At 45.5% G+C, this 27,439-nt stretch overlaps 4 protein-coding genes across 15 annotated transcripts in view; 3 read left to right on the forward strand and 1 right to left on the reverse strand.

Moving 5' to 3' along the window:
• Positions 1-27,439, forward strand: part of dis3l2 (DIS3 like 3'-5' exoribonuclease 2) — a 129,251-nt gene that overhangs the window by 51,066 nt on the left and 50,746 nt on the right. The window lies entirely within an intron of this gene.
• Positions 94-5,015, reverse strand: LOC127616494 (acyl-CoA-binding domain-containing protein 5-like). 4 transcript variants are annotated; one of them, XR_007967124.1, is made up of 15 exons: positions 4,779-5,015; positions 4,493-4,598; positions 4,087-4,210; positions 3,755-3,827; positions 3,150-3,294; positions 3,004-3,036; positions 2,528-2,692; positions 2,216-2,431; positions 1,930-2,021; positions 1,638-1,791; positions 1,332-1,531; positions 865-924; positions 638-753; positions 409-474; positions 94-317 (listed from the first exon to the last, which is right to left on the reverse strand). XR_007967124.1 is itself a non-coding variant. In XM_052088109.1 (14 exons), the coding sequence occupies exons 2-14, from the start codon at positions 4,569-4,571 to the stop codon at positions 471-473; spliced, it is 1,437 nt and encodes a 478-aa protein (XP_051944069.1). In that variant the 5' UTR covers positions 4,572-4,598; positions 4,779-5,014; the 3' UTR covers positions 293-470. The 4 variants fall into 4 exon arrangements, 3 of the variants coding, with proteins under 3 accessions (XP_051944069.1, XP_051944068.1, XP_051944070.1); XM_052088109.1 differs by having other exon boundaries at positions 293-474; positions 1,638-1,767; positions 4,779-5,014; XM_052088108.1 differs by having other exon boundaries at positions 293-474; positions 4,779-5,014.
• abi1b (abl-interactor 1b) lies at positions 5,460-16,878 on the forward strand. Of its 5 annotated transcripts, XM_052088103.1 has the most exons (11): positions 5,462-5,670; positions 8,145-8,312; positions 9,870-10,046; positions 11,350-11,364; positions 11,590-11,696; positions 11,778-11,918; positions 12,029-12,129; positions 12,281-12,496; positions 13,447-13,533; positions 14,465-14,650; positions 14,732-16,878. In XM_052088103.1, exons 1-11 carry the CDS (start codon positions 5,554-5,556, stop codon positions 14,905-14,907), a joined length of 1,491 nt encoding a protein of 496 aa, XP_051944063.1. In that variant the 5' UTR covers positions 5,462-5,553; the 3' UTR covers positions 14,908-16,878. The 5 variants fall into 5 exon arrangements, with proteins under 5 accessions (XP_051944064.1, XP_051944065.1, XP_051944066.1 ...); XM_052088104.1 differs by lacking the exon at positions 11,350-11,364 and having other exon boundaries at positions 5,460-5,670; positions 9,870-10,061; XM_052088105.1 differs by lacking the exon at positions 11,350-11,364 and having other exon boundaries at positions 5,460-5,670.
• Positions 20,751-27,320, forward strand: LOC127616487 (uncharacterized). 2 transcript variants are annotated; one of them, XM_052088097.1, is made up of 6 exons: positions 20,751-21,740; positions 22,748-22,953; positions 23,025-23,195; positions 23,307-23,462; positions 23,543-23,609; positions 24,374-27,320. In XM_052088097.1, the coding sequence occupies exons 1-6, from the start codon at positions 20,963-20,965 to the stop codon at positions 25,930-25,932; spliced, it is 2,937 nt and encodes a 978-aa protein (XP_051944057.1). In that variant the 5' UTR covers positions 20,751-20,962; the 3' UTR covers positions 25,933-27,320. The 2 variants fall into 2 exon arrangements, with proteins under 2 accessions (XP_051944057.1, XP_051944058.1); XM_052088098.1 differs by having other exon boundaries at positions 20,753-21,740; positions 23,310-23,462.

Consider the following 27,439-nt stretch of genomic DNA (forward strand, 5'->3'; position numbering starts at 1 on the left):
GAAAAGATTCAAATCCACCTGTTCTTGCACCGAAGACTCTAATCTTAGCTTTGACTAATTGTGCAGTACATGGATGTTTTACAATAGTAAAAAAAATAATAACAAAGGTACACATTTTCCCAACATTTTATCTTTATTATTGTAATGTTCACACTTTTATTGAAAATGGCCTTCTGCGACAGCCATGACAAACTCACACTGGCAACCGCAGCTCCTCCTGCTCCTTCCTCAAATTCTAAATGTTACAATACCTGTGTGAATACCATGAACCAAAAGATAATGGGGCAGCTACACTTGGTGACTTGTTTATTCTGCAACTGATAATAAAATAAGATGTACAATAGGAAATGTATCTGAATAACATTTACTGCTGTGATGAAACTGAGTGGCGAATCATCAAGCTCTCACCAAATGTTTAAATCTTGATCGTTTCGTCATGCCTATTCTAGTTAAAGCCGTTCCATGATGTTTCATCTGTCAGAGAAACAAGAGTGCAGCTATATCACCCAGGGGTCATGATGATGAACTACAACAATTACATCAAGTGATTTTCCTGGAACAAGACTACATTGTATTTGTTTGCGAAGTAAAAACAAAAGACCAAGACATACTGTACGAAAATCAGCATCACGCTTACCGTCGCTTGCGCCGTGAATAAAGCTGGACCAGACCAAAGGCTATTGCAGGCCAAAGGGCTGTCATCACCATGGTAATTGGAGAATGGTCAAACGGCCACCAAGAAGGTGTGAAAAACTGTCAAGAAACAGAAAAATATACTATCATCTGGTTCTAGTGATTATTAACCTGACCATTAACTGTCAATCGTTCAAATTAAACACTCCAATGGAAATTGTGTGTGAGTACCTTTTGTGCTAGCGGTGGAGTATCTGCACACCTCGATAAGGATGAGCTTGACTTGAAATGCTGAAATGCAGAAATACGGGTTAAAATAACAAAACAACTGGACGATCGAATGAGACCAAACACCCCCCAAAAAAACGCAAGATAAAAATGCTCAATTTTGATTGCCGTTGTATGCTGCTTTGTCCACTTTGACACCACTGCAAATTATAACCTCTCTGAAATTTAGGCTCAATTTTCAATTTTTTAAAAGTATATTTCTTATTCTGAGCAGAAGAGGGTTTTTGTGTGAGTATGCTGTGTCTAGTGTTCCCACTTATAGTGGTTATATTGTCATTAGGAAGAAGATAAATTTAATTGCACTAAAAAAAAAAATCACATTGTGTCATCAAGGTTAACTCTGATGACAATGTCATTTGTAGAGCAGCAAAATCTACAGTACACCTTTTTGGAAAGCTTCGGAGCTTTACCTGTGCCACAGTGAGCCCCTCTAAAGTGTGCAGCCGATGCAGCGCATCGCTCATGTCGTCCTGCAATTTCAAAAGTGCCTTAACTATTTGCTCATTGACGTTCGCCCAAGAAGTGGCGCTGTGGCGCCTGCACTCTGACACGCTGTCGCAGGTACGCAACCACAGTTGACAGCTGCAAGCAGTCTTTGGTGACGGAGACTCTGAAAGGTCAAGAAGAAAGTGACGGGTTAACCTATCGTGTGCAAGCAACTTTAAGTACTGCTGTAGAACGGGCTACAGTTACAGTTTACTTCATGGGGTCTTTACCTCGAACGTCTTTGTGAGGCTCCTCGTCGCAAGAATTGACTCGAAGTGAACGGTCTTCCGCTTTAAGGGCGGAGGAGCTCTCAAACCAAAGACCGTGTTCCTTCCCCAGGGTACACGTTGAGCCGCCTGACTGGATTTGTGACGTAGACGGAAGCTTGTTGGAGAAACATGAAATCATGTCTATGTGTTACAATTGCAGCTGTGAGCAAAGCTGTCTCACAGCTGCAGGCAACTTTCTCAGCTCATTTCCAGAACAATTTCCCACATTGTGGAACCTAACCCTTCAACAAACCTTGCCCATGGTTGGATCATCCATTGAATCACAGAATTCCTCATTGTCGGAGTCTGCCAAGTGGTAGCTCTGCTTGACAGCATCGTTGTGATCTAAAACGGAAATGCAGTTTATGTTCTGTCAATCAGATTAACAACAGTACATCTGAAACGGTGAGACAAGAACAAAATAAATAGCGTCACCAACAAATATAAACAACACTTAATGCTTTCCATGAGTACAAATACAACACTCGATACACGGATACAATGATGTCCGCGGTCGTATCTCAAATGCACATTGTTACCGAGCAAGTGTCCATGAAAGTCCACGTAGATGGGGCCGCACGTGCTGTGTTGTTTAGAATAGGCCAGCTCTTCCTCCTCCACCTCACTATCGAGGGAGCTGCGGGTGCCGTTGGTCAACGACGACATGCTCGGTTCTACGCTGCTGCCGGACCCCCTGGTGCAACACCTCCACGTCGTGTCCTGTGGCGCGTGCAGCCTCGGCTCGAGGCCCCACCCTGTGACGAGAGTGGAAAAGAAAGACAGGAATCATCGAAAAAAATGATGGAGGTACAGTTGATCATTTTTTAAGCGAAAAATGTGTTCATGCTGGCCTTCTCCATCCGCCTCGTCTTCTTCGTCTACATTGTCCACTTCACCCATTTCTTCTTTTCTCAGATATCCGATATCCTCCTCGCATTCTACCGCCTTTGCTCCATTAAAGCTCATGCTAGTTTCTTCTTGGAGGTTTTGTATATCGTCCCACAGATCTCCATAGCCTGTAAAGGGACACAGAAGAACTTGTGATTAAATCTACAACAAATTAGAAGAAGAATGTAAACACTGTGCATTCATTTCTAGACTTACAGTGTTGGTGGCACATAAATATTTGTGTCCATGTCAGCTAAAATACTGAAGACAACTCTGTTGTATTAATTCTCCTTACAATATATTTCAACCAAACAACCACAGACTAAAAGGGCAACGAGTGCAACACACAACATGTGTAAAACTACACATCACATACACCATTTGACTTTGAGCAGCAGTCGATTATTTGCTTGATTTACTTGATAATTAAAATACTTGCCTTCCATTGCGGGTTTCTTTGGACTGACCAGCTCTTCCGATCAAACAAAGAAAGACAATGAGTCATTAGGCAAAGTGCACATAATGTGAAGTTAAGACAATTTAAAAGAAGTATTTGCCTCAGCCTGGCTGCTGCTTAAGTCATACCTGCTTGGTTTGCAAAAGGCCTTGTGAAAGGTCTGCTCTCCACTTCATTCTCTTCACCTCCACCCTCCTCTTCTTCCGAGTAGAAGTTGCCAAGCTGCCGCACCAAGTCAGAAACTTCATTTGAGACCGGCATCGTCTCCAAAATCTGCCACAGTACAATTGAAAGAGTTTTAGTAACGTTTTTAGTCATTGTTTTTCAGCCATCGGATCATATTACATAGAGTATATGATGAATACACAATGCTAAATAAATGTGGTCGACCACCTCCTCCTTTTTTTCGTTATACTCTCAACATTCTACCATCTGAGCCAGTAACAAGGAATTGTAAGACAATAACTATACTTTGACATCATCAGCAAATTTTCTATTGTTGATGATTTATTTTGTAAACAAAAATAAAATACTTAACAGTACCTTTTTAGCAAAACAACATGAATTTGACACACGTGAATTGCTTTTGTGGGCCACATTAAATGATGTGGCGGGCCGCATTCCGCCAGTTAGACATACAGTATGTGGTTTAAGGCAATGGTGAACTGTTCCAATAAATTGTATTTATCGATTCCATTACAATTTATTAACTTGAAAACAACAAAAGGCTTACCAGCTGGATGTTTTCAACATAATTCTTCATGGCTTCTTCCTTTGACATGTTTCCTAAAGAGCTCCATGCATCCCTGGCAAATAAAATAAAATTAAAATACAAAAATCAATGCCGTTAACGTGATCTCGATCGCAACCAGCTGAGAGTTGAACCTATGATATTTTTCTTGGAAGCCATACAGTGGCCAAAGGGGGAAAAAAACTCATGACATTTGGTGCAAATGGACGACACATTCTTGCAAAGTTGGCATGATAATAAACTATGTATATACAGTATAACATATTTACTACTGCATGCATGTATCTTGAAAGGGCATTTTCAAAAGTGCCTACCATTGGTTTTTTTCCTGTGATGCCCAGAAACCAGTTGGTCTGGTAAAGGTGCAAGGCCCTACGGTGGCTTGCTTGTAATAACTATAAAACATGAGCATCATGTCATCAGACAGCTGGAAAGGACCTGAGGGCGATAAGTGTAACATTGGACATTATGAATATGGGTTTCACCGTCTAGTGCAATACATGAGAGCTCCTGGAGATGTTATTAGACTTGACTGTTCAGTTAATCAGCTTGATGAACAGAAGGTGAGCTTGAAACTCTGCATGTAGGTCAGTTTGACCCACACTGCACATGAACAAATACAGTATGTCAATCTGTGTTGTGCAAAATTCCATCTAGTTAAAAAATAAAAATTCGTGCCATCGGATCATATTTTTCCCTATGATGTACAGAAGGGTCAACCTTGTTTCGGTAAACTCCAGATGACTTTAACCGCAGCAGCAAATTTAGCCTGCAGGCTGTGTTGATCCTCCTGCGCCATGGATACCGTCAACGCAAGAGTCCTCACCTTTCAACAATAAATACACGATGGAGAAAATGTAAAAAAAAATTAAAAAAATTAAACTCCACGGTAATTTTTCATTCGTCAAAAATATAATCCTAATCATAACATCCTACTTTATAGCCGTGTTGCCATTTTATCGATCACTAAAAAGCGCGAAAATAATGTGACGTGTTTTTAACTCACCAAAAAGTACGCCTTTACAGCGAAAATCTGCAAATGCCGAATATTTCAAATGAATCTCGACACGGAGGAACCAAATAAGCAGGAGATGTACAGTACAATCAATTCGGGAAATGTAGTTTTTAAAAATCAGATAACCTTTGGAGGGAGTTCCTCAATTCCCACAATGCTTTGGGAAAGAGGGATTTAAACCGCAGTCATACATGGGAAACGTAGTGCATCCACCACATCATTTTGGTTTTCTTTCACAGCCATAACGGCGATTATTCTCTTTACGGTACCAATTATTTGTTAAAATCTTTAAATTCAATGAAATCAAGTATTTAAAAGCACAACAATTAATCGTAGAATTGATCGCGGAAAGGTGTATTATTATTATTCATTATTATTATTAATATATTAATACACAATATATTATTATTATTCATTATTATTATTAATATATTAATACACAATATATTAAATAATATTAATAATGAATAATAATATTTCCAACCAGTCATTGCTTTTATCTTTTTTCCTCTCTTCTTTTTACCGCAGCTCTGACTTCGTAGCAGCGGTCGCGAATAGCAGGCTACGTTTCTCTCTCTCTCTTTCTTTCTCTCCGTCTCTCTCTCTCTCTGTCTCTCTGTCTCTCTCTCTCTCTCTCTCTCTCTCTCTCTCTCTCTCACACTCTCTCTCACTCACTCACACCCCCTCCCCGCCACAGAGGAGCAGCATCACCGCCTCGCCTCACTGAACAAGGCAGGGAGAGGAGAGAAATGCAAAGGGATGTAAGATGGCAGAGCTACAAATGTTGTTAGAGGAGGAAATCCCTGCCGGGAAACGAGCTCTTGTCGAGAGCTATCAAAACCTTTCCCGGGTGGCGGAATACTGCGAAAACAACTATGTTCAGGTAAGATAGAAGGCTTTCCATGCGACGATTTGATGCTTATCTTCGTCGTCTCTGCGGTGCTGGGATGGGAGAAGTGAATGAGACCACAGCGACAGGAAATGCACGTCTTGTGAGGGAAATGATCTTCAAACCGATCCAAAAGTGCCCCATTTCACCCTTTGTCGCGATTCAGCCGTCTATGCGGTGTGAGTAAATCGACTATTTTGAAGGTGTGGAAAGCGAGCCTCTCGTGGATGTGTTCAAAGCTGCTGGTGGTTGTAGAGGGTGTGTCGTTGTTCTGGCCAAGTGTTTAGTCACTGACTGCAGTTTACGACGTAACGTGCTTCTGGCCGATATATAAAATGATATTTGCTATGTCTTTTGGCCGGGTATGCCTTAACAAGTATCCGATTGTCGCATGTGAGCGACATAACATTTTTGGGGGGGATCTGGGGTGGGTGGTGAACATCGTAATATAGCGTTTTGTTCCGTTTGAAAATGGTGAGCGAGCATTCGATTTTTACAGAACACTTACACGAGAAAATTGGACACTCGTTCTCACCTAACGGTGAGACAACAATTTCATTACTATGTGGTATTCGTATCTCCTGCAAGTCATTACATTAGTCTGCAAATATTACAAGTTGAATGTGATGGAATTGAATGGATTTCCAATACAGGTGCAGGTTAGTTAGTGGTCTGTATATTTGAACATGTACTCACACATGGGATTTCATGATTCATTGCAAAGGCTTCTTGTTTCTGTTGTGTAAGAATGCTATTTATTGCAAGGGTGGGCATTTTGAAGCTAAATCAAGTCACCAAAATACGAGGCCCATAATTCGGTATGATGTAATGCAGTTCTACACTACTGCGAATTGCAGCCACAGTGATACACATTGGTTACTGTTTTGTCAATAATCATAACAACTCATCTAAATCAAGGAAGACTTTCGCATCAGCCTGTAGTGCCTCTCATTAGCCTGTGCAGGTGAACCTAATGTATGCATGTATTTGAATGGCATTGATATTTAAAAAACACTGATGGGATTTTAGATTAGAGATTTAAAACGAGGCAAAGGATAATCCCTCCGCTTGAACAGAATAACAGCAAATCCAAGCGTTAGAACATTTTACAAAACAGATGGAAATTAGGATAATATGTTCATTTATTATTTTTAGCTGCTGTGATGTTTTTTTTCTTCATATACTCATATACACAGCTATTTTTTATTCCTGATCTTATCGTTGTGGTTAACTAGCAACATAAAATATTCCCTGGGCTGTTGTCTCATACTCAAAAGTCAGTTCTAATATTATGGTTTGCTGCCTCAAAACTGTCGGTCTACCTTTTGGATGCATTCGAGTGTTGCAACCACTGTAGAAAATGGTCAATTGCTCCTTGAGCAGTTGGTGTTTTTCACCACACTCCGATCGATTTTGTAAATGCATTCAGTCTGAAGCCATTAATCAATTGATTTGTCATGACAGAAGAGGAAATTGTTGTTGATTTCAGTGTCATTTAATCATAACCATAATCTTAATGTCACTTGTGTCTGATGACAACCATATGTGTGGGTATTATTTTATTTTTTATTTTTTGTGTATTTCTTGTAATGCGGTATGAATAATTGTGGGCTTGACTGTGTGTGCGATGTTTGGATATACAAGAGGACATGGACAAGCTAATAAAGTGTATGAAACAGATAAATTGTAGCATCTGAAACGTTGCGGTCCTGAGGACAGTTCCCTGAGGACCGCCCCCCCACCCACAACACCGTCAAAAAGAAAGATCCTCCAAAAAAGATTTGATCAATGTGGCGGCTTCTTTTGCCTCCAAACTATAAATATGCCTTTCAGTTCCTCCAGCTATTTAAAGACACACGGAAACAGATGGTTCAAGCAGCCGAGTGAAGGTTTGTGATTCGATGAAATGCTTTGGCGTTCCTATTCACATGGCTCGATTCCAGCCACGCCACCTTTCCAGCGTTGTCCATCGCCCCAAAGTTGTGACAACAAAGTCTACACACTTCCCGCAGACAATAACGTTGTTCACATGTCGCCTTGTTTTCTGATCAGAATCGGGGTTAGAAGCCCAAACTGAATGAAAATGCTCTCTAATAAACACCCGGTTTGGAGAAAACGGGCCAACCCCCGAAGGAATATCATTTGGTTTCACAGGAGTGGAATATGCATTCTGCCAAATCCATCAGAGGTCATTTTTCGCCACGTTAAACAGCCAATCGGAATATTGTCTCGACGTAAATGCGGAGTATTTACATCCATCTGAGCGTGTCGCGTGTCTGTAAAACGGCTATTCTAATTCAGTGTAAACAATATACCAGAGATCTTCCATCGGAACGATTTCCCCCCGAAATGACCCAAATGGTTTGCATGCCAGCGCGTTTACTGGCTGCTGTCGACATTCCTTGCACACGTGGGATTTTTTTTTTTTACGATGGGAGAGCACCTCAGATCGTCTTCTCTTTGTTCAGGCTCAAGACAAGAGGAAGGCCCTGGAGGAGACCAAGTCCTACACCACTCAGTCTCTGGCCAGCGTGGCTTACCAAATCAATGCCTTAGCCAATAATGTGCTCCAGCTACTGGACATCCAGGCCTCGCAACTACGACGCATGGAGTCCTCCATTAACCACATCTCCCAGGTACAGAAAGCACACCCACGAAAGATGGAGGCACACCGGCACCGAAGTCCACCGGCATGAAATCCAAGACGACAAAACAAAAAACATCCAGATACACAACGGTTTTGCCATTTTTGTTTTTCACTGATACGTAAATAATGACACTATCATGTTAATACACATTAATTACTATCCATCCATTTTCCAAACCGCTCCTCCTGTCCCGATTACTAATAAAAAAATATTTTAAATGGCTCTCCATGGATCGCTCAACACGGCGTCTTCAAATGTGTTTTGGAACAACTCCGGGCCCCTTTATAGCCACTGACTAATGCAAAGTCATTTTTTTTCCCCCTGATTAAGTAGCAGTGTGACTGGCTAACAAGTCAGCTAAGGTGAATTGCGAGGATGGCGGCTGATCATACGCATGTACCTTCAGTCTCAAGCACTCAGCTGGCGAGGAACCGAGCCGATGCCAGAAAAACACACCCGCCACCCGTCCACCGCGTAGAAAGGGCATCAATCATACAAGAGCTTCTTTTTTCATTATTCCTTTTCTCGTGCTCTTTCTGTGCTTCACAAGGCCACGCCCCTTGCCCGTCAACCAGTGAATGCCCCCCCCCCCCCCTGTGTGCTTTACTAAGCCTATGAAGGGAAATCCCGACACTGGCACTCATGCTTGCTTAGCATTTTCAGCTCCCGTTTTACTCCACCGGGCGGAGACACATAGTCGATGATGGTCCAAAATGGCCCCTCATCTTCCTGATATTTGGGCTTTGACATTAACGGGGCACCGACGGCATAGATCAGTTCCTCACGTTGCCCGCTGGAGGGCAGACGGAAAGCAGATCTCAAGTCTTTCCATCGCGCCCATTTCAACCTGTCACGCCGCGACACGGCGAACAAAAATGATGCCCCATTCCATTTTGCATCCCAATAAATCAAGCGAATCAATCAAAATGTCGCAGCCAAAGAGCAAGTATGTAGTTACAGTGCATATATCAGCCATGTCCAAAGTCCGGCCCGCGGGCCAAATCCGGCCCGCGGTCGAATTTCATCCGGCCCTCGGCCCCCGTCATAAAATCAGTGCCGTCTGGCCCGCAGGTTGGGCGCAATGGAACACGTGTTGCATTGACTGAGGTCTCGTAGACTGGTGAGTGATGTTTCATAGAGTACTGCTTCCCTCTAGTGGCTAAATGAGTAATAGCATTCACTAAATGAGTAATAGCATTTAGACACTAGAGGGCATCACTCACGAGTTAACAAGACATCACTCCGTGTTTATATTGACTGATATGTCATATTTTAAATTCCTGTTTCAAATGAACCAAAAGAAATTCTTAAGATTGTTGAAATTAAAATAAAAATGGAAATGTGAAACAGACTGGCTTACTAAAATTTGTTGAACAATATTGTTGTTCAATGTAAAGAATGTCAGCCAAGGTCGGCCCCCCGACATTTTACCACATAAAATCTGGCCCCCTTGGCAAAAAGTTTGGACACCCCTGGCATATATGAACAACTGGCATTTTTATTGTTTTTATTTGTATTTTTTTTTTCCTGCTTTATCTCCCGCAGACGGTGGACATTCACAAGGAGAAGGTCGCCCGTCGTGAGATTGGCATCCTGACCACCAATAAAAACACCTCTCGCACCCATAAGATCATCGCCCCGGGCAACATGGAGCGGCCCGTGCGCTACATTCGAAAACCGATCGATTACACGCTGCTGGATGATGTCGGGCACGGAGTAAAAGTAAGATTCATTTTGGTCATTTCTGTCCGGATAAAATCAACGGTCATTTTTGTTTCACCGCAGTCTGTTTGGACAACGCCAATCGCGATTTTTATGCTAAGAGGCTGTCGTTTTAACATGCGAGCAAAAGCGCCAAAGACAAGCTCACAATCGGCCGCTAGTGTACAGGAAAGGGTCGTCTTTGCCTAATGTCACCCATCGCTTTCTACGGAGAATCCGCAGGAAATGGTTTGTTGACTCTTTCCTGCTTCATGCTTGATGTGTATTCTCTCTCCACATGATCCATCTGCTCCCCCCCCCCCCTTTGCTCATTTTTTCGACCAAGCATGCATGATTGCTGGTGTCATTTTTTTTCCTTCCCCCTGCAGCGTTTTAGTCGGGCCCCTTTATCCCGTTTTCTGTCCCCGTGTCCGCCAAGATAGTGTTCTGGTTTTCAAGTATCTCCTGATTTAAAATCGGCGGCTTTGATTTTGCCTTTTTTGTTTTTTTTTTGTTCTTGATTTTACTGCTTGGTGCTTTCTACCTTTATTACCGATTCGTCTTACTGTTTATTGTGTATGTTAAATCGCTCCATGTACAGCACTTTGTATGCAGCGATGGCTGTTTGAAAGTGCTCGAGAAATACTGTTGACTTGTCTTAGCCACAACGACTTAAAAACAGGAACAAAAAAAAAAAGCTAGGATTCTAAACAAAAACGCGCATTCCATTTTGAAAAAGCTTTGTTCATTTTTAAGAGATCTGTGCCTCGCACGGCCCACTTTTGGCCCGTCCGTAACGACGGCTTGTTGTCTTCAACTGATTCTAAAGCGATCCATGCTGACAACAACAGCGAGATGTTGTCACATGTATCTTCAACTACCGTTTGAAAAAAAAAACTGTTAGGAAACAGGCACCACTACTGTACTTTGTTATTTTGTTGGCAGAACAGGGCAGTCGGTTGTCAAGTGTCCCCGCGGGGTTCTTGGCATGAGGAATGGGAGGCAGATAAATAGAGGAGCCCTTGACGGGACACATTTCCCTGCCAGAAAGAGAAGCAATTTGTTTCCCAAGTTTCAGCTTGAGTTCCTAAGACGGCCTGAGAGAAGTCTCCTTTTTTTCCTGAAATGTGTTCGCTCCAAACGTCGCCGCTTTATCCAGCGTCAGCTCAACTTGCTGTTGTGTCAAATGCATCTGTGACTCGCCTCCAATGATTTCTTAACAGCCCATCACGTAATGCTGCTGAAATAAATGGCTGCCTATTAAACCATTAACCAACATGCATAAACTGTTTTCTTTCTTTTTTTTTCCTCTGCTTGCACTCAGTGGCTTAAAGCCAAGGTAAGAGATAAGTTACCTTTTATCTTTTCTTTACCAGAATGTACAAAAACCCCCATGCACTCACAATATTCATGCAACCCGATATGGGCATTTGCTCATCCAATAGGCATGCCCCCCCCCCCCCCCACCGCTCAGTTCTCCCAGCCATTTTAAATAATATGAATCCCAAGTTCTAGTGAGTAATTGGAAGTGTCACTGACAGGGCTTTTTTCTTTTTCTCTCCAGCAAAATGGGAACAATGCTGCAGGACGAGGAGGAGGGACACTGTCCAGGACAAACCCACCAACCCAAAAACCCCCCAGCCCCCCAATGGCTGGCCGTGGCACCTTGGGGTAAGGGTGGATAAAAATTGGTGTGTTATTAAAGGAAATGAACCTCTGTCACTGTTTTTTTTTTTTTTTCTTTGCCTACAGACGCAACACCCCCTACAAGACGCTGGAGCCGGTGAAGCCTCCAGTGGTGCCCAACGACTACATGACAAGCCCAGCCCGGCTGGGCGGCCAGCAAAGCCCTGCGCGTACAGCCTCACTCAATCAGAGGCCCCGCACACACAGGTACGCTCGGGACCGCATGTACGGGAGATGCGAGCTAATTTGGCCTGAGATACTGCTCAGAAAAAGATATTTTGAAAAAAAAGTTGATTGGAGTCTTCGTTCATGTGCAGCGGCAGCAGTGGTGGCAGCGGTGGCAGGGAGAGCAGTGGAAACAGTGGAGTGGGTGTCCCCTTGGCGGTCCCGACACCTTCTCCCCCCAGTATGGGCCAAGGTGAGCTCTGAGATCCACTCTCTATGCTTCGGTCTTTTGGACCTTCTTATTTTTCGAAAGTCTACCGAACGCATTTATTTGAAATATGTTGTAAATGAAAATCACAGAAGTGAATTTTCAGGCTGTAAAGCTGCTACCCCTGCTCCAACAGCGGCGACATCATCCGCCTCAGTGCCACAAGGGCCCGGGCTGGGTCCGATCCCCATGTCGCAGTTTGGCACCATCTCTCGGCAGATCTCGCGTCACAACTCCTCCACCACCTCCTCGGCCTCCATGGTGTCGGCCACGGGGACGTATCGCCGCGCTCCCTCCGTTTCCTCTCAGCAGCCCCATATTAACGGGGGTCCGGCGTTCCCGCAGAATTCAGGTAACGGTGGGCTTGTCGTGTGCAATGAGTCCATTTGCAAAGCTTTGCCAGAAATCTGCTGTGAGGAATTTGCAGTCTCCGATTATGCAAAAGAACTCAAAAGTCCGACGTTGGGTGTTCCTATTTGCTCTTTCTGATTGAGATTTTAAGCAGTGGTCTTTTACAACAGAGGAAGGAGACACTTCATGGGGAAAAAAAAGAGAAACCCAGACCTTTGGCTTTGTTGTTTTGTTGGGGAACTGCGCAGTTTATCGTGGCGGCATCACTCGGCGCCATTTAACTCTAATGGCTTCTCTCGTAGGACAACATAAAACAGAGAGGGAGGAGCTTTGTGGTCTCATGTGGGACGCGATAATGACCCATCAGCAGGCTACCAAAACGGGGACATCCTCTTTGAGACTGTTGGAATGTTTTTACTGCTCACGGACATACGCAGTACACGGTGCCTGGTGTAGTAGCATGTAGTCCCAGGGTAAGGTTAGGGTTAGGGGTTAGGTTAGGGTCGAGGTTGGATTTAGGGGTCTGCGTTAGGTTAAGGTTGGGTTCGGATATTGGGGAAACGTTTGCTCTTTTTATTTATTTAAACTGCAGCTGTTCACTCATTGATTTTAAAACATCTTATCGCCAGGTAGCCAATCTTCAAGGGTATTAGACAGAAACAAAGTACCGTCTCTCAATCAAGGGCCGTTTGGCAAGGAAGGCGCCTCTGCTCTATATCAAAGATGTGCCTCGTCGTTGCCGTCCGAACACAGAGCTATTGCGGTCTCACCTCACGCTCACACAAAAGATTGCCGAGCAGTACTTTAGCGTTCCGTCCTCACCTTCTCTCATTCGTCACTCTTCGATGCTTCATCGCGTTGCTTCGCTCCTCACATGTCTTTTTGTCTTATCCACCGCATCAACCTCCCCTCTGCCGCCGCCTCCTCTCATCTGGCGGTTTGCCGCTGTAGTGTCTGTGGCTCCTCCGCCTCCTCCGATGGTCCAGCTGACACCACAGATCCCTCTGACCGGCTTTGTGGCCAGAATGCAGGAGAGCAGTAAGTACTCAGACATTGCGTTGCTGCTGGGTGTTTAACTGCAATAAACGTGTACAGGCAGCTACGACGTAGGTAAACGCGTTTTGGAAGTGTGAGTAGAAACACATTCCTTACACACTCTCAGAGCATTCCACATGCTGCTTAACATGGACTCTGCTTGCTTGGCGACTTGAACACTCGTACCTCTGCTTGCACTGTGTGCCGAGTCCTTGGGATGTCCGTCTGTTGCCATGGCAATGATTCACATAAAGCGAGCGACTTGTTCTCGTTCCGCTGAGAGGCGCAAATGTGACCTGACGCAGATTTCCCCGTCTACCATCAGACTGTCTGTCGGAAAAACAGTTTGATGTTGATCATCTCCGGTAAAACAAAATTCTGGAGCGTTATAATGTGGACTGGAGATCCACAGTAGACACTCACGTGACAACGTGCCCCAGATTTTCAACAAATTAACTCTGTCGCCCTCTTCTGAGCAGAAAGATCACTGCATCCTCCTTTCAAGTCATCTTCGACTTTCACAAGGTGGCCGCAGATTTGATATTGTTGGACTAAACGGTTACACGCCGGTCTGGGCGCCAACCTATCGCGGGGCACATGTAGACAAACAACTATTCATACCTGGAGGCCATTTGGAGTCCTCGCCTCAGCGAAAATGCATGTTTTGGGGGTGTGGGCGGGGCAGCACGTCCGCCACACTGTGCAGAGGTGCAAGGGTTCGATTCCGGCTCTGGCGTTCCTGTGTGCAGTTGGCATGTTCTCCCCGTGCCCGGATGGCTTTTCTCCGGGTTTCCTCCCACACTCCAAAAATGTGCATGGCAGGCTAACAGAACACTCAAAATGGTCTCTATGCGTATTTCATTCAAGAAAAGTTTTTTTTTTTCAGTTTTAGCGTCCATAATTTATGATAACCTCTGATTTTGTTGATCTTCAGTAACAGACAGCCCAGCTCCACCTCCTCCGCCTCCACCAGAGGAAATAGGTGCGTTTGATGAGCCCTCGCCCCCACCTCCTCCTCCGCCTGTTGACTATGAAGAAGAGGAGCCTGCGGTTGTCCATTACAGTGACCCCTATGCCGATGGAGATCCCCAGTGGGCCCCGAAGGCCTATTTAGAGAAAGGTATGTCGAAAAACAACCTGGTTTTGGCAAGGTGGGGGGTTTCACCTTCGTTGAAGATTATTTTTTTTGTCATTTTTATAGTCGTGGCCATCTACGACTACAGCAAAGACAAAGAGGATGAGCTGTCCTTCATGGAAGGAGCCATCATTTACATTATCAAGAAGAACGACGACGGCTGGTTCGAAGGCGTCTGCAACGGCGTCACCGGACTCTTCCCGGGAAACTACGTCGAGTCCATCATGCACTATGCTGACTAGCGGGAAGAAAAGAAAAAAAAAAAAAGCAACCCGCAATGCTAAGGTAAAACAGGGAAGGTGTCTAGATGAATGCAGTTCTGACAGCTGTCATCTCTCCTTTATCGATGGAAGCGCCACGGAAAAATGTTTGGAAATAACAGTCTACCACTTTGGCTCGAGAGAAGCACAATAGCCGCCAAAGCTTTTCGAAGCGCCCGTTCTGTTAGTTTTACACTGTTGACACGAAGGGAGGAGATGAAAGCGTTTCAGAGTGCTGCCACCCGGTGGTGGGCGGCGGCAGCGCTTTTGATTCCCAACTTCAATTCTCTGCCACACGAGAAATGAGAAGGCTGAATATTTGTCAATGTTTGCGTTCATATGTTAGTGCAGCACAGCCCTGATCACGTTTGCCGTGTTCAAACCCGGCCGTCTCTTCCACGGGGTTGCTGCATCACTGTGAATTCAACTTATTGCGTCGCCGCGCCATCTTGCGCCATAGACGACGCGGATGTTGCCTGCAAATTCCATTCTACCTTATCAAGACTGAAATACAAAAAAGGTCAATAAGTGCATTAGCACGCGACTGAATGTCAATCTCATGTTACAGAGGGAAAAAGGCAACCTCACCTTTCAGGGATTTGTTGTGATATCACCTAAAACACTGAAAATGTTTTTAGTAGAAGATCTGCAGTGGGCAGGAAAACGTCCATCTTCGACCACTTTTTTTGTTTTGTTGTTCCGAGTAAACTTGAGCTTACACTGGTCGACTTTTCAGCGAGAGGCATGCTACCTACTCCTCCGATTGCCTCTCGATGATTGAACACGCGTCACCAACCGTTGACCCAGCACACCCGTTTTATGAATCGGAGCAAATAAGACGAACCGACATCGAAAGAAACACAAGCACAGAAAGAACCCTACGCGGAAAGGTCGGAGCCCAGATTCAAGCCCAGAACTTTTAGTTGCGAGTCCGACTGGCATGTGTAACTGCCACGAATGGAGAAAAAATAAAATAAAATAACACGATGTCACCAGTGACTCGATCTTCTAAAAGTTCACATTTTCTAATGTTTGAGATGATATTTGTAGAATCCCTTTAAAACTGGTCAACCGGGTTGATGTAGAATATAAAAAAAAAGCAAACAAACAAACAAACAAAACAAGACACTCTTTCGTCTGCTCTAACTTGTACATAAAGTGTGACGTGAGACACTAACAGTAGGGTAAAGTGCATCTGTCTGTGTGTGAAAACTCCTTGTGAATTTCCATCCGTTTCCGTACAGGCGGTGCCAAGAGTCGATGACACATTTGGATTCTTTTCATTTGTACGTGCGCATTTTCTTCATCGGCCTCGATGCCGTTGAACTTGTACCGTGGGAACCGTCAGTGATATTTATCATCACCGCCGCCGCATATGACTAATGTGCTTTCCAGCCACTGTAGCAAAGTTATGTCTCGTCTTGAAGTCAGTGAAGGAGTCGAGTGTGCGTCAGGTCACCACGTATCAATAGCTGCACTGCTTTTTCTTTTTTTTTTTTCTCCCGACTGCATCACACAAAGTCCAGAATTCTGCCGCAAAGCCGTTGCCTGCCGGTCGAGCGCTTGCTGGTGTGGTGCTTTCCATCGGTGCTGAACCGCAGCAATGGTCAACCCAAACAACCTCGACTCAAAGGAGAAATGTTACACGGTCGCCTTGTTTGTTGGTTCATTTTGCAGTGGGAGAAGAGTCGGACATTTTGATTGTAATCGTCTTGACAATGTCGTGAATGTAGTTGATCTACTGTCAGAACGGCACGATTGAAACAAAGTACACACTGTATGGACAGAAGTATTGGAACAGCCTTTTCCTAACTCTACCTTCCAGTCGGAGGTATCGAATTGAAGTATCGAGAGCCCGATATCGAGAACTTCTTTCCATATAGTCTATGTCATGAGCTACATGGAAAATCCCCAATGCAGCACATAGCATGAGTCTTCACATACCGTTAATGGGGGGGGGAAAAAACAATGCCTGAGCTAACTTGCTGTCTGATGCCATCATACAATCATTGACAGCGCTCATCGTAAATGAGCACAACCCGGCGGGTTCCATTTCTGACTCAAACGTAATCGACCGTACATATAATTTGAATTCACAAGGTTTCCAACTGCGCCGAGTCAAATATTAATCAAAATCTGAAAACCCGCGGTGTTTACACGTGTTGAGCACTGTATATTAAAGGGGCTTCATTGTGAACTTTTATTCAAAGAAATGAACAAAAGTGGAATGCCTTTTATGTTTATACAGAACATTTTCGTAAAAAACTAAACATGCTGCCAATTCAGTATTTATTCATCCACTTTGCATGAACGTTTGTCAACATTTCCTGTGGGCACATCACACATACGATTGTACGTTTCCATCATGCGGTGACTTGTGCGGGGAAACAAAAATTACTTTTCTATGTATTTCTAGCGTTGCATTCCACTCGTTTTTACATCTACTGTCTGTTTGGAGCAGCGGACAAAGGTTTGCGCACACTTTCTATGTCAAGGGTTTATTTATACTTTTTCATAGAGAAATCATGTGACAACCACTAATGTGCAGAACTTTGTAATGTTTATCACATAACGTCATTTCTGGGTATCACAAGTGTCGACGCCCATTTCTTTTTTATGTGTCTTTTGTATGATGATGGCGGAGATTGGTAACTTAAGTATTCATGAGAAGAGAACGGAATATTAGTCTTCTCTCGGTTTGTACATAGCTGTTGTTCATTGAAATTCATGTACAGTCTTTTTGTAATAAAACATTCATGGGGGGAAAAGTGATTTGTGTCATGTTAATTATTGAGATTCTTTGACGTCATTGTGCTCCAAATAGATTGGAATAAAAAAAAAATAACTTTCAAGGTTTCATTGCAGGAAGATATAAAGTAGATACGGTTCAGTCCAAAAAAAATTTGGGCAACTCTGCAGTTGCGTCATGTTGGACGCTTACTTGTAGTTTCCTTTTAATCCAGCAGAGGGCAGAGTAAATTAAGCTAGGTTGCACTGAAGCTTTGGAAGTCGCCGAGCATTATAAGCGTGACTACTTTTAGTCAGACACTAAAAGCATTTTCATTTATGAAGGCATAGTTCATTAACGACAAGGATGCATCATTGTCTGATTTAGCATCAATTAATCCATTTTCGGTTTTATTGGTTTTACTGTTTTTAATTTTATGTTCGAAATCCATATCATGAAAAAAAATTGTATGCTGCTGCACACCCGCGACCCATGTGAGGATACGCGGATTAGGAAATGGAGGGGTGGAAGGATAAAACATTAGTAGCCGCAAACACTCAAACGGTATTTGAGTAATCGTTCTTCATCCGACTTGGTTTTCTTTCAACAGGCACACTTCTAAACGACGCTAGTAATGCCAAACTTTCCATTCAGATGAGAAATGTGTCTGACTTTCATTTACGATAACAGTGTGTCATTTTTTTTTGGCTCCCAGGCAGCAAAGCATAAAATGGATCAAATCCGGTCAAGTGGTATTAGTTTAAATCCGTTTGTTTCCGCAACTCTGAGAATCTAATCACAACTATGTTTGAACAAAGTGCAGTTACAGCCTGTGGCATGGAGGAGTTCACCGCAATGACGTTCATGGCTTATGTCACGATGATGCCTGATCCTAGTCTTCGGACCGCTCTCATTCAAGCTTATGTGCACAATAATGAATCAAATGTTGAGCTGTGATTGCCTCAGTCAGATGTATGCAATGCTTTTCTTGGCGAGGCACTCTTATACAATAAGAGGCTTATACGCTTTAGACGGAATTTGTGGCCATGACCCATGGTCAAATCCAGATGGGATGACCTCACAACACTGTGTCACACTCGATTTTTTTGTACCTCAAAGGCTTCCAGGGGTGACCAGATCATTCCCATATTGGCGAGGTACATTGCAATCACCCAATCACCTCCTGTAACTTTCCCCAACTTCAAATAAATCATCCATGCAGCAGCATGTGGCTCAGGCTCATCTCACGTGGTCATGAGAAAGAATGTGACTCAACTTAACGCATGTCAAACTGCCTCGGGTTTTTTTTCTCAATGCAAAATGACCCATGCGCTATTTACACGCGGATATCAACATCGAGACGGTAAACAATCAAAGTTGTTGAGCTTTCATTTTGAAATTGTCGGACTGCAAAAAGTGGGGACAGCCACTAGAGCGTTAGCATCGCGTTCCGTAGCATTCCGGATAAAGACAGGCAGGTTTCTGCATTTTTTCAAGTGTTATTGGAGGTCACACACATACAGTACTTGAGCTTATAGACAGGTGGGTTGGGGGCGGGGGGGGATTCTAGGTATTCGGACATTGCTATTGAAGAGAGAACAAAGCCTGAATTGTTGTAGCATGCTACAGAGACAATGAAATAGGGCTGCGACTATAAGCAGGCACGTTGATGAATGCAAAATAGAATGGAACCATAAATAGTATAAATAAAGTGCTGTCACGGCGTGGAAATAGTACGATAGATGTTAGCCACAAGTGTGTTGAATTTCAGTTATTTCCAGAGTTGAGCAAGTATCAAATAATGTTTACTGGCGCCACTGATAAAACGAAGGGGTGGGAACAAAATAACGAAAGCCTTCAACAGGTTCCACATCTGCAGATTGACATCCCGCAGGGTGCACAGCTGCTTATGATACAAATCGAGAACTGAAACCATTTTTTTTTAATCGCTCCTAGACATTTCTTTTTTTTTTCTCTGTCACTGCAGCTCTCTGTCCATCCACGGTCTGAGCAACAAGTTGAGTGGCAACCACTGAATACATTGCATGGATACGAGTTCATACAAATTCTCTGTACAGTAATCAACATTTTTTTTTCTTGTTTCATGTTATTTTTGATCCAAAATAAGAAGCACAGGTCCCTGAATATAGCTCAGGCGTTGATGGCCTTGAAAATGTTCCCTCCCCTCTTGAGCCTCATTTTGTTCATATACACAATTAGCACACGGTCCATTAAACTAGAAGGCGGTTTGGTGAGATTCCAATGAAAGTGGAATATCGTAAATAGCATTTGTATACAATGGCCAAGAACTACCACACTAGCATTAAAACCAATCAAATGTTTCCCTTTCACCCTTCAATGCACCACCTGTTTCTATATTTGGCTTAACACGGCAAACATGTAATTCGCTACCCTGAGCGTCGACTAATCAAAGCACACGTTGCTTCTAAATCCCACTGCCTCATTAAAACGCTCGCTGCTGCTGCTCTCTCATTCTGTCGTCTCGCAAAACGAACCGCCATAGAACCGGCGGCAAGCAAACCCAGCCCAGAGCGTAGTATTTGAAGAGTGTTTTATTGAGACTTAACTGCATGAAAGGAGTCCCAAAGTGTTTCCTGCGTGCAGTAAAATCAACATGTTTCTCCTTTTGTGTGGTTGGGGAAGCTTCACCCCGTTTTCTCATTACTCGGCAGTGGCTGCTATGAAACATAGCTGATGGGGAGGAAAATTTAACTCTTGAATAGGCTCCGGAGTGACAGTAAGTAGTGCACTGTACATAGTGGTACTCCCTGTTTATGAAAGAGTGTGTGAAAGAGGGACATCGAAAACGTGACCAGAAATATAGAAATATTCTTTTTATGTTGAAATAGAGAGAAGTGTAGCTAAGGGTAACAAACGCTTTGCACACATTTATGCAAGAAAATTGAATTTGCACTCGTCTGCTGCAACTAAGTATAGAACTGACAAGAAAGAAACTTCTGGTGTCTATTTAAAATGAGATTTTAAGACTCAAAACATAGTCGCTTTTTAAAGGGAAAGTCACATACACACTTTTATTTTAAAAAAAATTCTGCACGCCTCTTGCTCATAAGTATCTTCTCTCCAAGCACAAAACCCGACTCTGACTGTTTTGTCAGATATCTGGTAGCAGGCTAATTTAGAGCAGAGCAGCCCCGAAGGATGCAGTATGTTTTGCGGTGTGACTTGGCAGAGTGGCATGTCCGGGGAAAGCTACGGGTTAATTTAAGACTGGAAGCAAAAGCTGTTGCCAATTAGGTACAGCGAACGCCACATGTGGGCCATGCGTGCATGCTTTCCCCAACAAGGAGCAAAAGGGGGCAGAGACCATCCAGAGCACTACGACTCCAAATCAGTTGCTCATTACATCCATGGACAGTTACCAAGGGAAGACATACCAAAGATAAAACAAACCTGACGGCTCGACACCGAGAACCTTTCGCGGAGTTCTACTTCCGGCATCTCAACATGGCCCATATTTCTACGGTGCTTTTACTGTGTCTCACTCTCTTACCGAACAGAATGGAAAGCGCTTCGGAAATGTGCTCGGGGCCTCGATGCCTCTCCAACCAGGACTGGAGCGCGGCGCAAGGGCGGAGCGACGCCCGCGCGGCGGCGTCAAGGCCGCAGCTTCACCCCTCGACACAATCCGGGCAAGGGCAAGCCTACGCCAATTTCTACCACCAGGACGCTCGTTACGGCCATCACCAGACCAACGGCTACCATCACAACAGAGGCTTTGCCCAACCGACCGGTCCTGATGGCACAAGAAGGACCAACCCGAGAACCATCACCGCTGAGGTGTTCCATCCCGGCTGCGCCGGCGGAACCTGCCCGACCGCCGTCAACCGTCAACCGACAACACATGACGGGGATGCGTCACGGGAATGCAAAGGGAATGAGTGCAGCCGCCAGAAACCAAAACCTTGCCTCAACTGCAACGCACAAAGGGGAGAAGACGCCGGAGGGAATTCTTCGCCGGTTCACGTAAGAGACAGAGCAGCGCAATTTGCGCAGGAGCGATCTGACGGCGGCGCATGGATACAGTTGACATGTGACATGAAATCAGGTTGGTATCAAAATCATCCTGCGATTTTACTTATTGTCATGGTACAAGAACTGCATCAAAAATGACCTGCTGACCAAGACCGGGTTCATGTTTGCTTGGCAATGTCACAGTGTGAGCCTCGAGCTGTGGGTCTCGAACCTTTTCTGATCGACACCTGAGGGTTGTGATCTTTGATTTTTAAAACTAGCACTCAAGGTGGAAAAACAAGGCTGCAGACCACACGGTGGCGGGCAGTGAGTGAGGTTCGGACCCGGACCTTCAGTGGCAATTTAAGTGATCTATTCTACCTCCCCCCCAAACAAAATAAACCAAAAACTCTCTATACCGGTAATGCGAAAAACACATCTCAAAATGTCAGCATTATCTTTCATCACCTCGTAACAACTCCAAAGGAGTCGAGGACAAACGTGTACCCATTCCTGAACTGGAACGACCAGTGAGTTCACATTGTACTTTTGATTAATTGTACGACAATTAATTGATCAGATAAAAGTGAGGACGAACGCCTTCCCATTAACCCGAGAGCGATTGCGTCGTGGGCGGCCCGGTAAGTCCAGTGGTTAGCACGTCGGCTTCACAGTGCAGAGGTACCGGGTTCGATTCCAGCTCCGGCCTCCCTGTGTGGAGTTTGCATGTTCTCCCCGGGCCTGCGTGGGTTTTCTCCGGGTGCTCCGGTTTCCTCCCACATCCCAAAAACATGCGTGGCAGGCTGATTGAACACTCTAAATTGTCCCTAGGTGTGAGTGTGAGTGCGAATGGTTGTTCGTTTCTGTGTGCCCTGTGATTGGCTGGCAACCAATTCAGGGTGTCCCCCGGCTACTGCCCGAAGACAGCTGGGATAGGCTCCAGCACCCCCCGCGACCCTAGTGAGGATCAAGCGGCTCGGAAGATGAATGAATGAATGAATAAATGATTGCGTCGTGTCCGGGCCGAGCTTCTGTACCTGGTGTAGTTTGCGAAGTGGGGGGAAAATCCTTCACATGGCCCTCTTGCCTCTCTGGCCACAGGGAGCAACGACGTTCCTTCCAACGACGCCGTCATCCTGCAGCTGCAGCTGTCCAAGGACCAAGAGAAGGTTGTGGAGGCCTTGAAGGGTCAGGGGCAAGAGGTCAGAGAGATGCATCGGCTCTTCGGCGAGCAACAGGAGGAGCTGCTCCGTCAGCAGAGAGAAATCCTGGCGCAACAGAGGAAAATGCATGACTACATGGAGCAAGTGAGATGTGTCACGATACGCGTCGGAATGGTCATCGGTTCCGCTCACCTGATTGGATGGTTGTGTTCAAGGTCAAGGCACAGCATAACATCCTATTGGACACCGTCAAGCAAATGTCCATGCAGAACCTCCAGGAGGAGCTGGACAGCCACAGGGATGTCTCGAGTGAGCCCGGCGGCCCGCGTGGACTTCAGCAGGCCCTCTCTTTGCACAAGGTGGACATGGAAGCCAGTGTCATGGAGGTAAACGTCCACGTCCATTCGTCACGATAAACCGCAGCGTATGCCTTAGGCGCTTTCGCGTATTCGAGTACGATCACGCTCAGATTTGGCCCAAACGTGTTTGATGGCCAGCAGGTGGGCCATTCCCTCGTGACTTGCGGGAGATGCGGCCCCGAGGAATACTGTGACTTCAGCGGTGGTCATCCACGCTGTGAAAAATGCACCGTCTGTCCCGCCGGCTTCTTCCTGGTGGCGCAGTGTTCGGTCCACGCCGATCGAATCTGTCAGGTGAGACTGAAGCGGTTAATTGGGTCAGAACGGAAGGAAAGTACCGGAAGCGGCTTATTAAGAACAATTTGTGGTTGCAGGACAGAGATGAATGCCTTGAGCTCGCCGACCTTTGCGAGGACCGATATAAATGTGTCAACACACCAGGTAACGCTGACAAATGACAAAACAGGAACTCTTTCACAAATCAACTACATTTGATTGACAGACAAGTAGGAATTCGACAAAATCTCGATCGTCTCTTCGACTTTTTTGTTTAAATTCACCGGGGTAGCCAGAAAGAGATGAATTAGAATTGACTGACTGACTGGACATGTTCAGGACTTCTGCAGCAGAATGTGAAACAGGGAACATTAACGAGGATGATACAAGCGATCTGGCGATCCCAGACATTCCTGATCTATGGCGTCGTTCGCTTCAAGAATGTTTTGTGCCAAACATGTTGTGTCTCATGTTAGTCTAAAACAGGGTTGTCAAACTCGTTTCACATGGTGGGCCACACACGGCCTTGGTAGATGTCAATTGGGTCGGACCATTAAAATGATACCATACTTTGCTATAAATAACCAAAATAATATGTTTTACCTTTATTTGCCCCCTAGCGGATACACCATGAATTGCACCTTTAAAAATATTAATTTTGTCTTTTATGCATTTTTTTACTTTTAAATTATCCTGCGGACCTGATCGAACCTCCTTGTGGGCCGGTTCCGGCCCGCGGGCCGTATGTTTGACACCCCTGGTCTTTCAAAAAACAACACAAACTTCAGCTATTCAAAAATTCTCGTCCTTTCAATGGCATAAAAGCCGGAGCCAACACGGGTGCTTGACAGAGTTTCTTTGGTATTTAGCCAGCAATTACACATCTGCACATCCATCAATGTTTTGAGTTGGCCCCCTTTTATTCCCAGGTGGATTTAGATGTCAAGGAATGACAGAGCGAGACGCCAGAACCGGCATGTGCGGCCACGACTATTTCTACAACTTGGACATGGACGAGTGTCAGGCCTGCGCAGAGTGTGAAGGACAACCAGCGGCATCGCAATGTACATTTACGACGGACACCGTTTGCTCCGGACATCCCGCCGGAGAGAGTTTCCTCTCTCTTTCCTGGGCCGGAGATGTAAGTCTGCCCGACACCAGGGGCCACGCGGTGAGCCTGGCCTCGCCGGGCGTGCGGCTTCGCATCCGGGCGGGGGACCGCACCAACTTGGTCTCGGCCGAGGACGGACATCTGGTGATGGAGAAACACGGGCTGGTTTGGCTGGAGCAGAGCCTTTCTGTGAACCACGGCTGCCGCAGCTTTGTTCAGGTGTGTTTTCACGTCAACGCCAGCGACGGCTCTGAAAGCCGTGACCTCAGCGGTGTCAGAATTGAGCAACGGGAAGCGAGGGCCTTCCAGGGCGTCAGCATCAGCGCGGTAGCAGAGGTCGCCCCGGGTCACGTGATCTCCACTTCCCTTTGGAGCGCTAACCAACACTGCAACCGGAGCGATGAAAATTTGCGGCTTTACGAGCCCTCGGCCGCTTCGCTAAGCTTCATGTGGCTGTCCCACGATACCGGCGCCGTCGCCGTGACGGCGCAAGCCGCGCTGTCGGCTCACTACCACACAAACCATCGGCCGATCTTTCGTATCACCTCCACTTCGGACCCTTACGTGGTGGTTCCGACCCACGATGGCCGCGGGATACGTTTTGCAGAAAGCGGTACCGTGCGCTTTGTATTTCAGCAGGCGTTATACTCCATGGGCCAGGCATGTGTGAGCGAGGGCTTCCAAATGTTGGCGTACCTCAATCGTAACGGGAGCGTTTTGGAGCTTTGCCGCACCTTCAAACCAGGCGTCCACTATCGCGACACTTCCATCTCTCTCTCCGGCGCGACCGAAGTTGGTTCCGGAGACACGCTGGCCTTTGAGATTCTGTCTCCTGCGCAGTGCAATGTCCGTTTCTTTAGCGATGACGCAGGCGTCAGTGGCCTCAGCTTGGTGTGGGTTCCCGCTGCCATCTCCGCCTCCATTTATGTCTCCGTAGCTCAAACTCCCTCAGGAGCCGTCCGAAACAAGCCACTGTTCTTCCATCAGAAGAGTCCCCGAGTGTCCCAAATGGGGCTGTCGGAGAAAGGCGCCGCTAAACCCAGCCAAGATTTGCTCTTCAGGGAGAGCGGCACTGCCAATGTGGCTCTGGACTTGAAACTGATTCACTCTTGCAGCCTGCTCAAGGTGACTCTACTCCGACTAAATGACCCTGGAGCAAGCTGGGAGGCAAAGGGCGCACGGCCCACCCCCCTGGCCCAACATGTCGGCGGACAAATGCCTGATGGTAGTCAGTGGGCCAGCGTAAGCCTGCGGGCATCTTTCCAGGTGCACAATGGCACAACGGTGTTCTTCACGCTGGACTGTGTACGAGGGCGAGTCAACCAGGTCAGCCACCACGCAGGAAGCGGAGTGTCAGTCTTTTGGGTGTCTGCATAACATCACAACTCTGACCCGATTTCACCATGTGCATTCCATTTCAGCGGACTGAAAGCCACAAAAAGAACAGGCAGATTTTCGCTATAAATTATAATGACATTCAGACAAACAAGTCGAGCAGTTGAAAAGTTTGCCTTGTCTTTGCGAGTCATTTTGTCCTCCATTTTTGGCTCAGAATATCTAAATAATGTTGGGCGTTGAAGTGGGTTGAGGTCGGGCCTCTCAAATTCATCATCTTTTTTTTCTCAACAGAACATAAATTGGGTTTCCCCAAACGGTTTGAATTAAGTTGTAACATGAAGAATTGGTCTTATTACTTGGATGCGTGACAATACAGTTCATCATCTATCTATCCATCCATGATCTGAATTGCTTCTCCTCAAGAGGGTCGTGCTGGAGCCTATTCCAGCTGTCTTCGGGCACACCCTGAACTGGTTGCCAGCCCATCGCAGGGCACACATAGACAAACAACCATCCGTGCTCACACTCACACCAAGGGACTATTTTGAGTGCTCCTTTAGCCCGCCATGGATGTTTTTTGGACTGGGGGAGGAAACCGGAATACCCCGCCAGAAAGAAACATGCAAACTCCAAACGGGAAGGTCGGAGCCACAATCGAACCCTGTGTACTTTGCGGCGGACGTGCTCACCAGTCGAGTACGTGCCCCCTTATATCCATCCATCCATTTTCTAATCCGCTTCTCCTTATAAGGGTCGCGGGCGCGCCGGAGCCTATTCCAGCAAGCTTCGGGCAGCAAGCGGGGTCATCGCAGGTCACACCCATCGACGAACAACCAATCGCGCTCACAATCCCACCTAGGGACAATTGATAGTTTCCATTAGCCTGCCATGCATGTTTTTGAAATGTGGGTGGGAACCAGATCGATTTATTTTCTTATTTTTTCCCCACCCCATTCATATAATTTGTTATCCATCTATTCTTAACACTACCACTTCCGAATCGTGTCGCCTCTAATCTAACATGTAGAATGATTTAGCGGCCATGAAAGGAAAACATGCCGTAGCATTGGGTAATACCACAACGGTTGTTGACTTTTAAGTAATATAGCCCTTCTGGCCACGTTTCCTGCTGTCAGGCCTCCTCACCCCCCCCCCCCCCTACAAAAAAAAGTAGTTGTTGTGAACATGTGTTTCATGTTAGTCACCATTTTCTAATGTGACTATCCACTGCATGCCTTGTTTAATGGCTGCGCTTTGCCTCTTAAACAGACTCACGTGTTCCGCAAAGGTCACGCTAACGTGCAAATGTCTTCGGGGGGACGGCTTCTTATCATACGCCACGTTAAGATGTAACTATCATTTAGCACAGCAAAGAAGTACTGCATTTATATTTGATAGCGATGCAAATAAAATGTAATTCAATTAAATCAACCTGTTTTGCGCCACAATTCTTTTGTCTGAACATTCCAGGTGGTACCGATTACACCGGAAAAGCAAACGAGCTCATTTCTCGTGAGTTGAAATGACGTGAAATAATTTGTTCTCT

Source organism: Hippocampus zosterae, chromosome 15 (genome assembly GCF_025434085.1).
Source record: "Hippocampus zosterae strain Florida chromosome 15, ASM2543408v3, whole genome shotgun sequence".
Classification (NCBI taxonomy): Eukaryota; Metazoa; Chordata; class Actinopteri; order Syngnathiformes; family Syngnathidae; genus Hippocampus; species Hippocampus zosterae.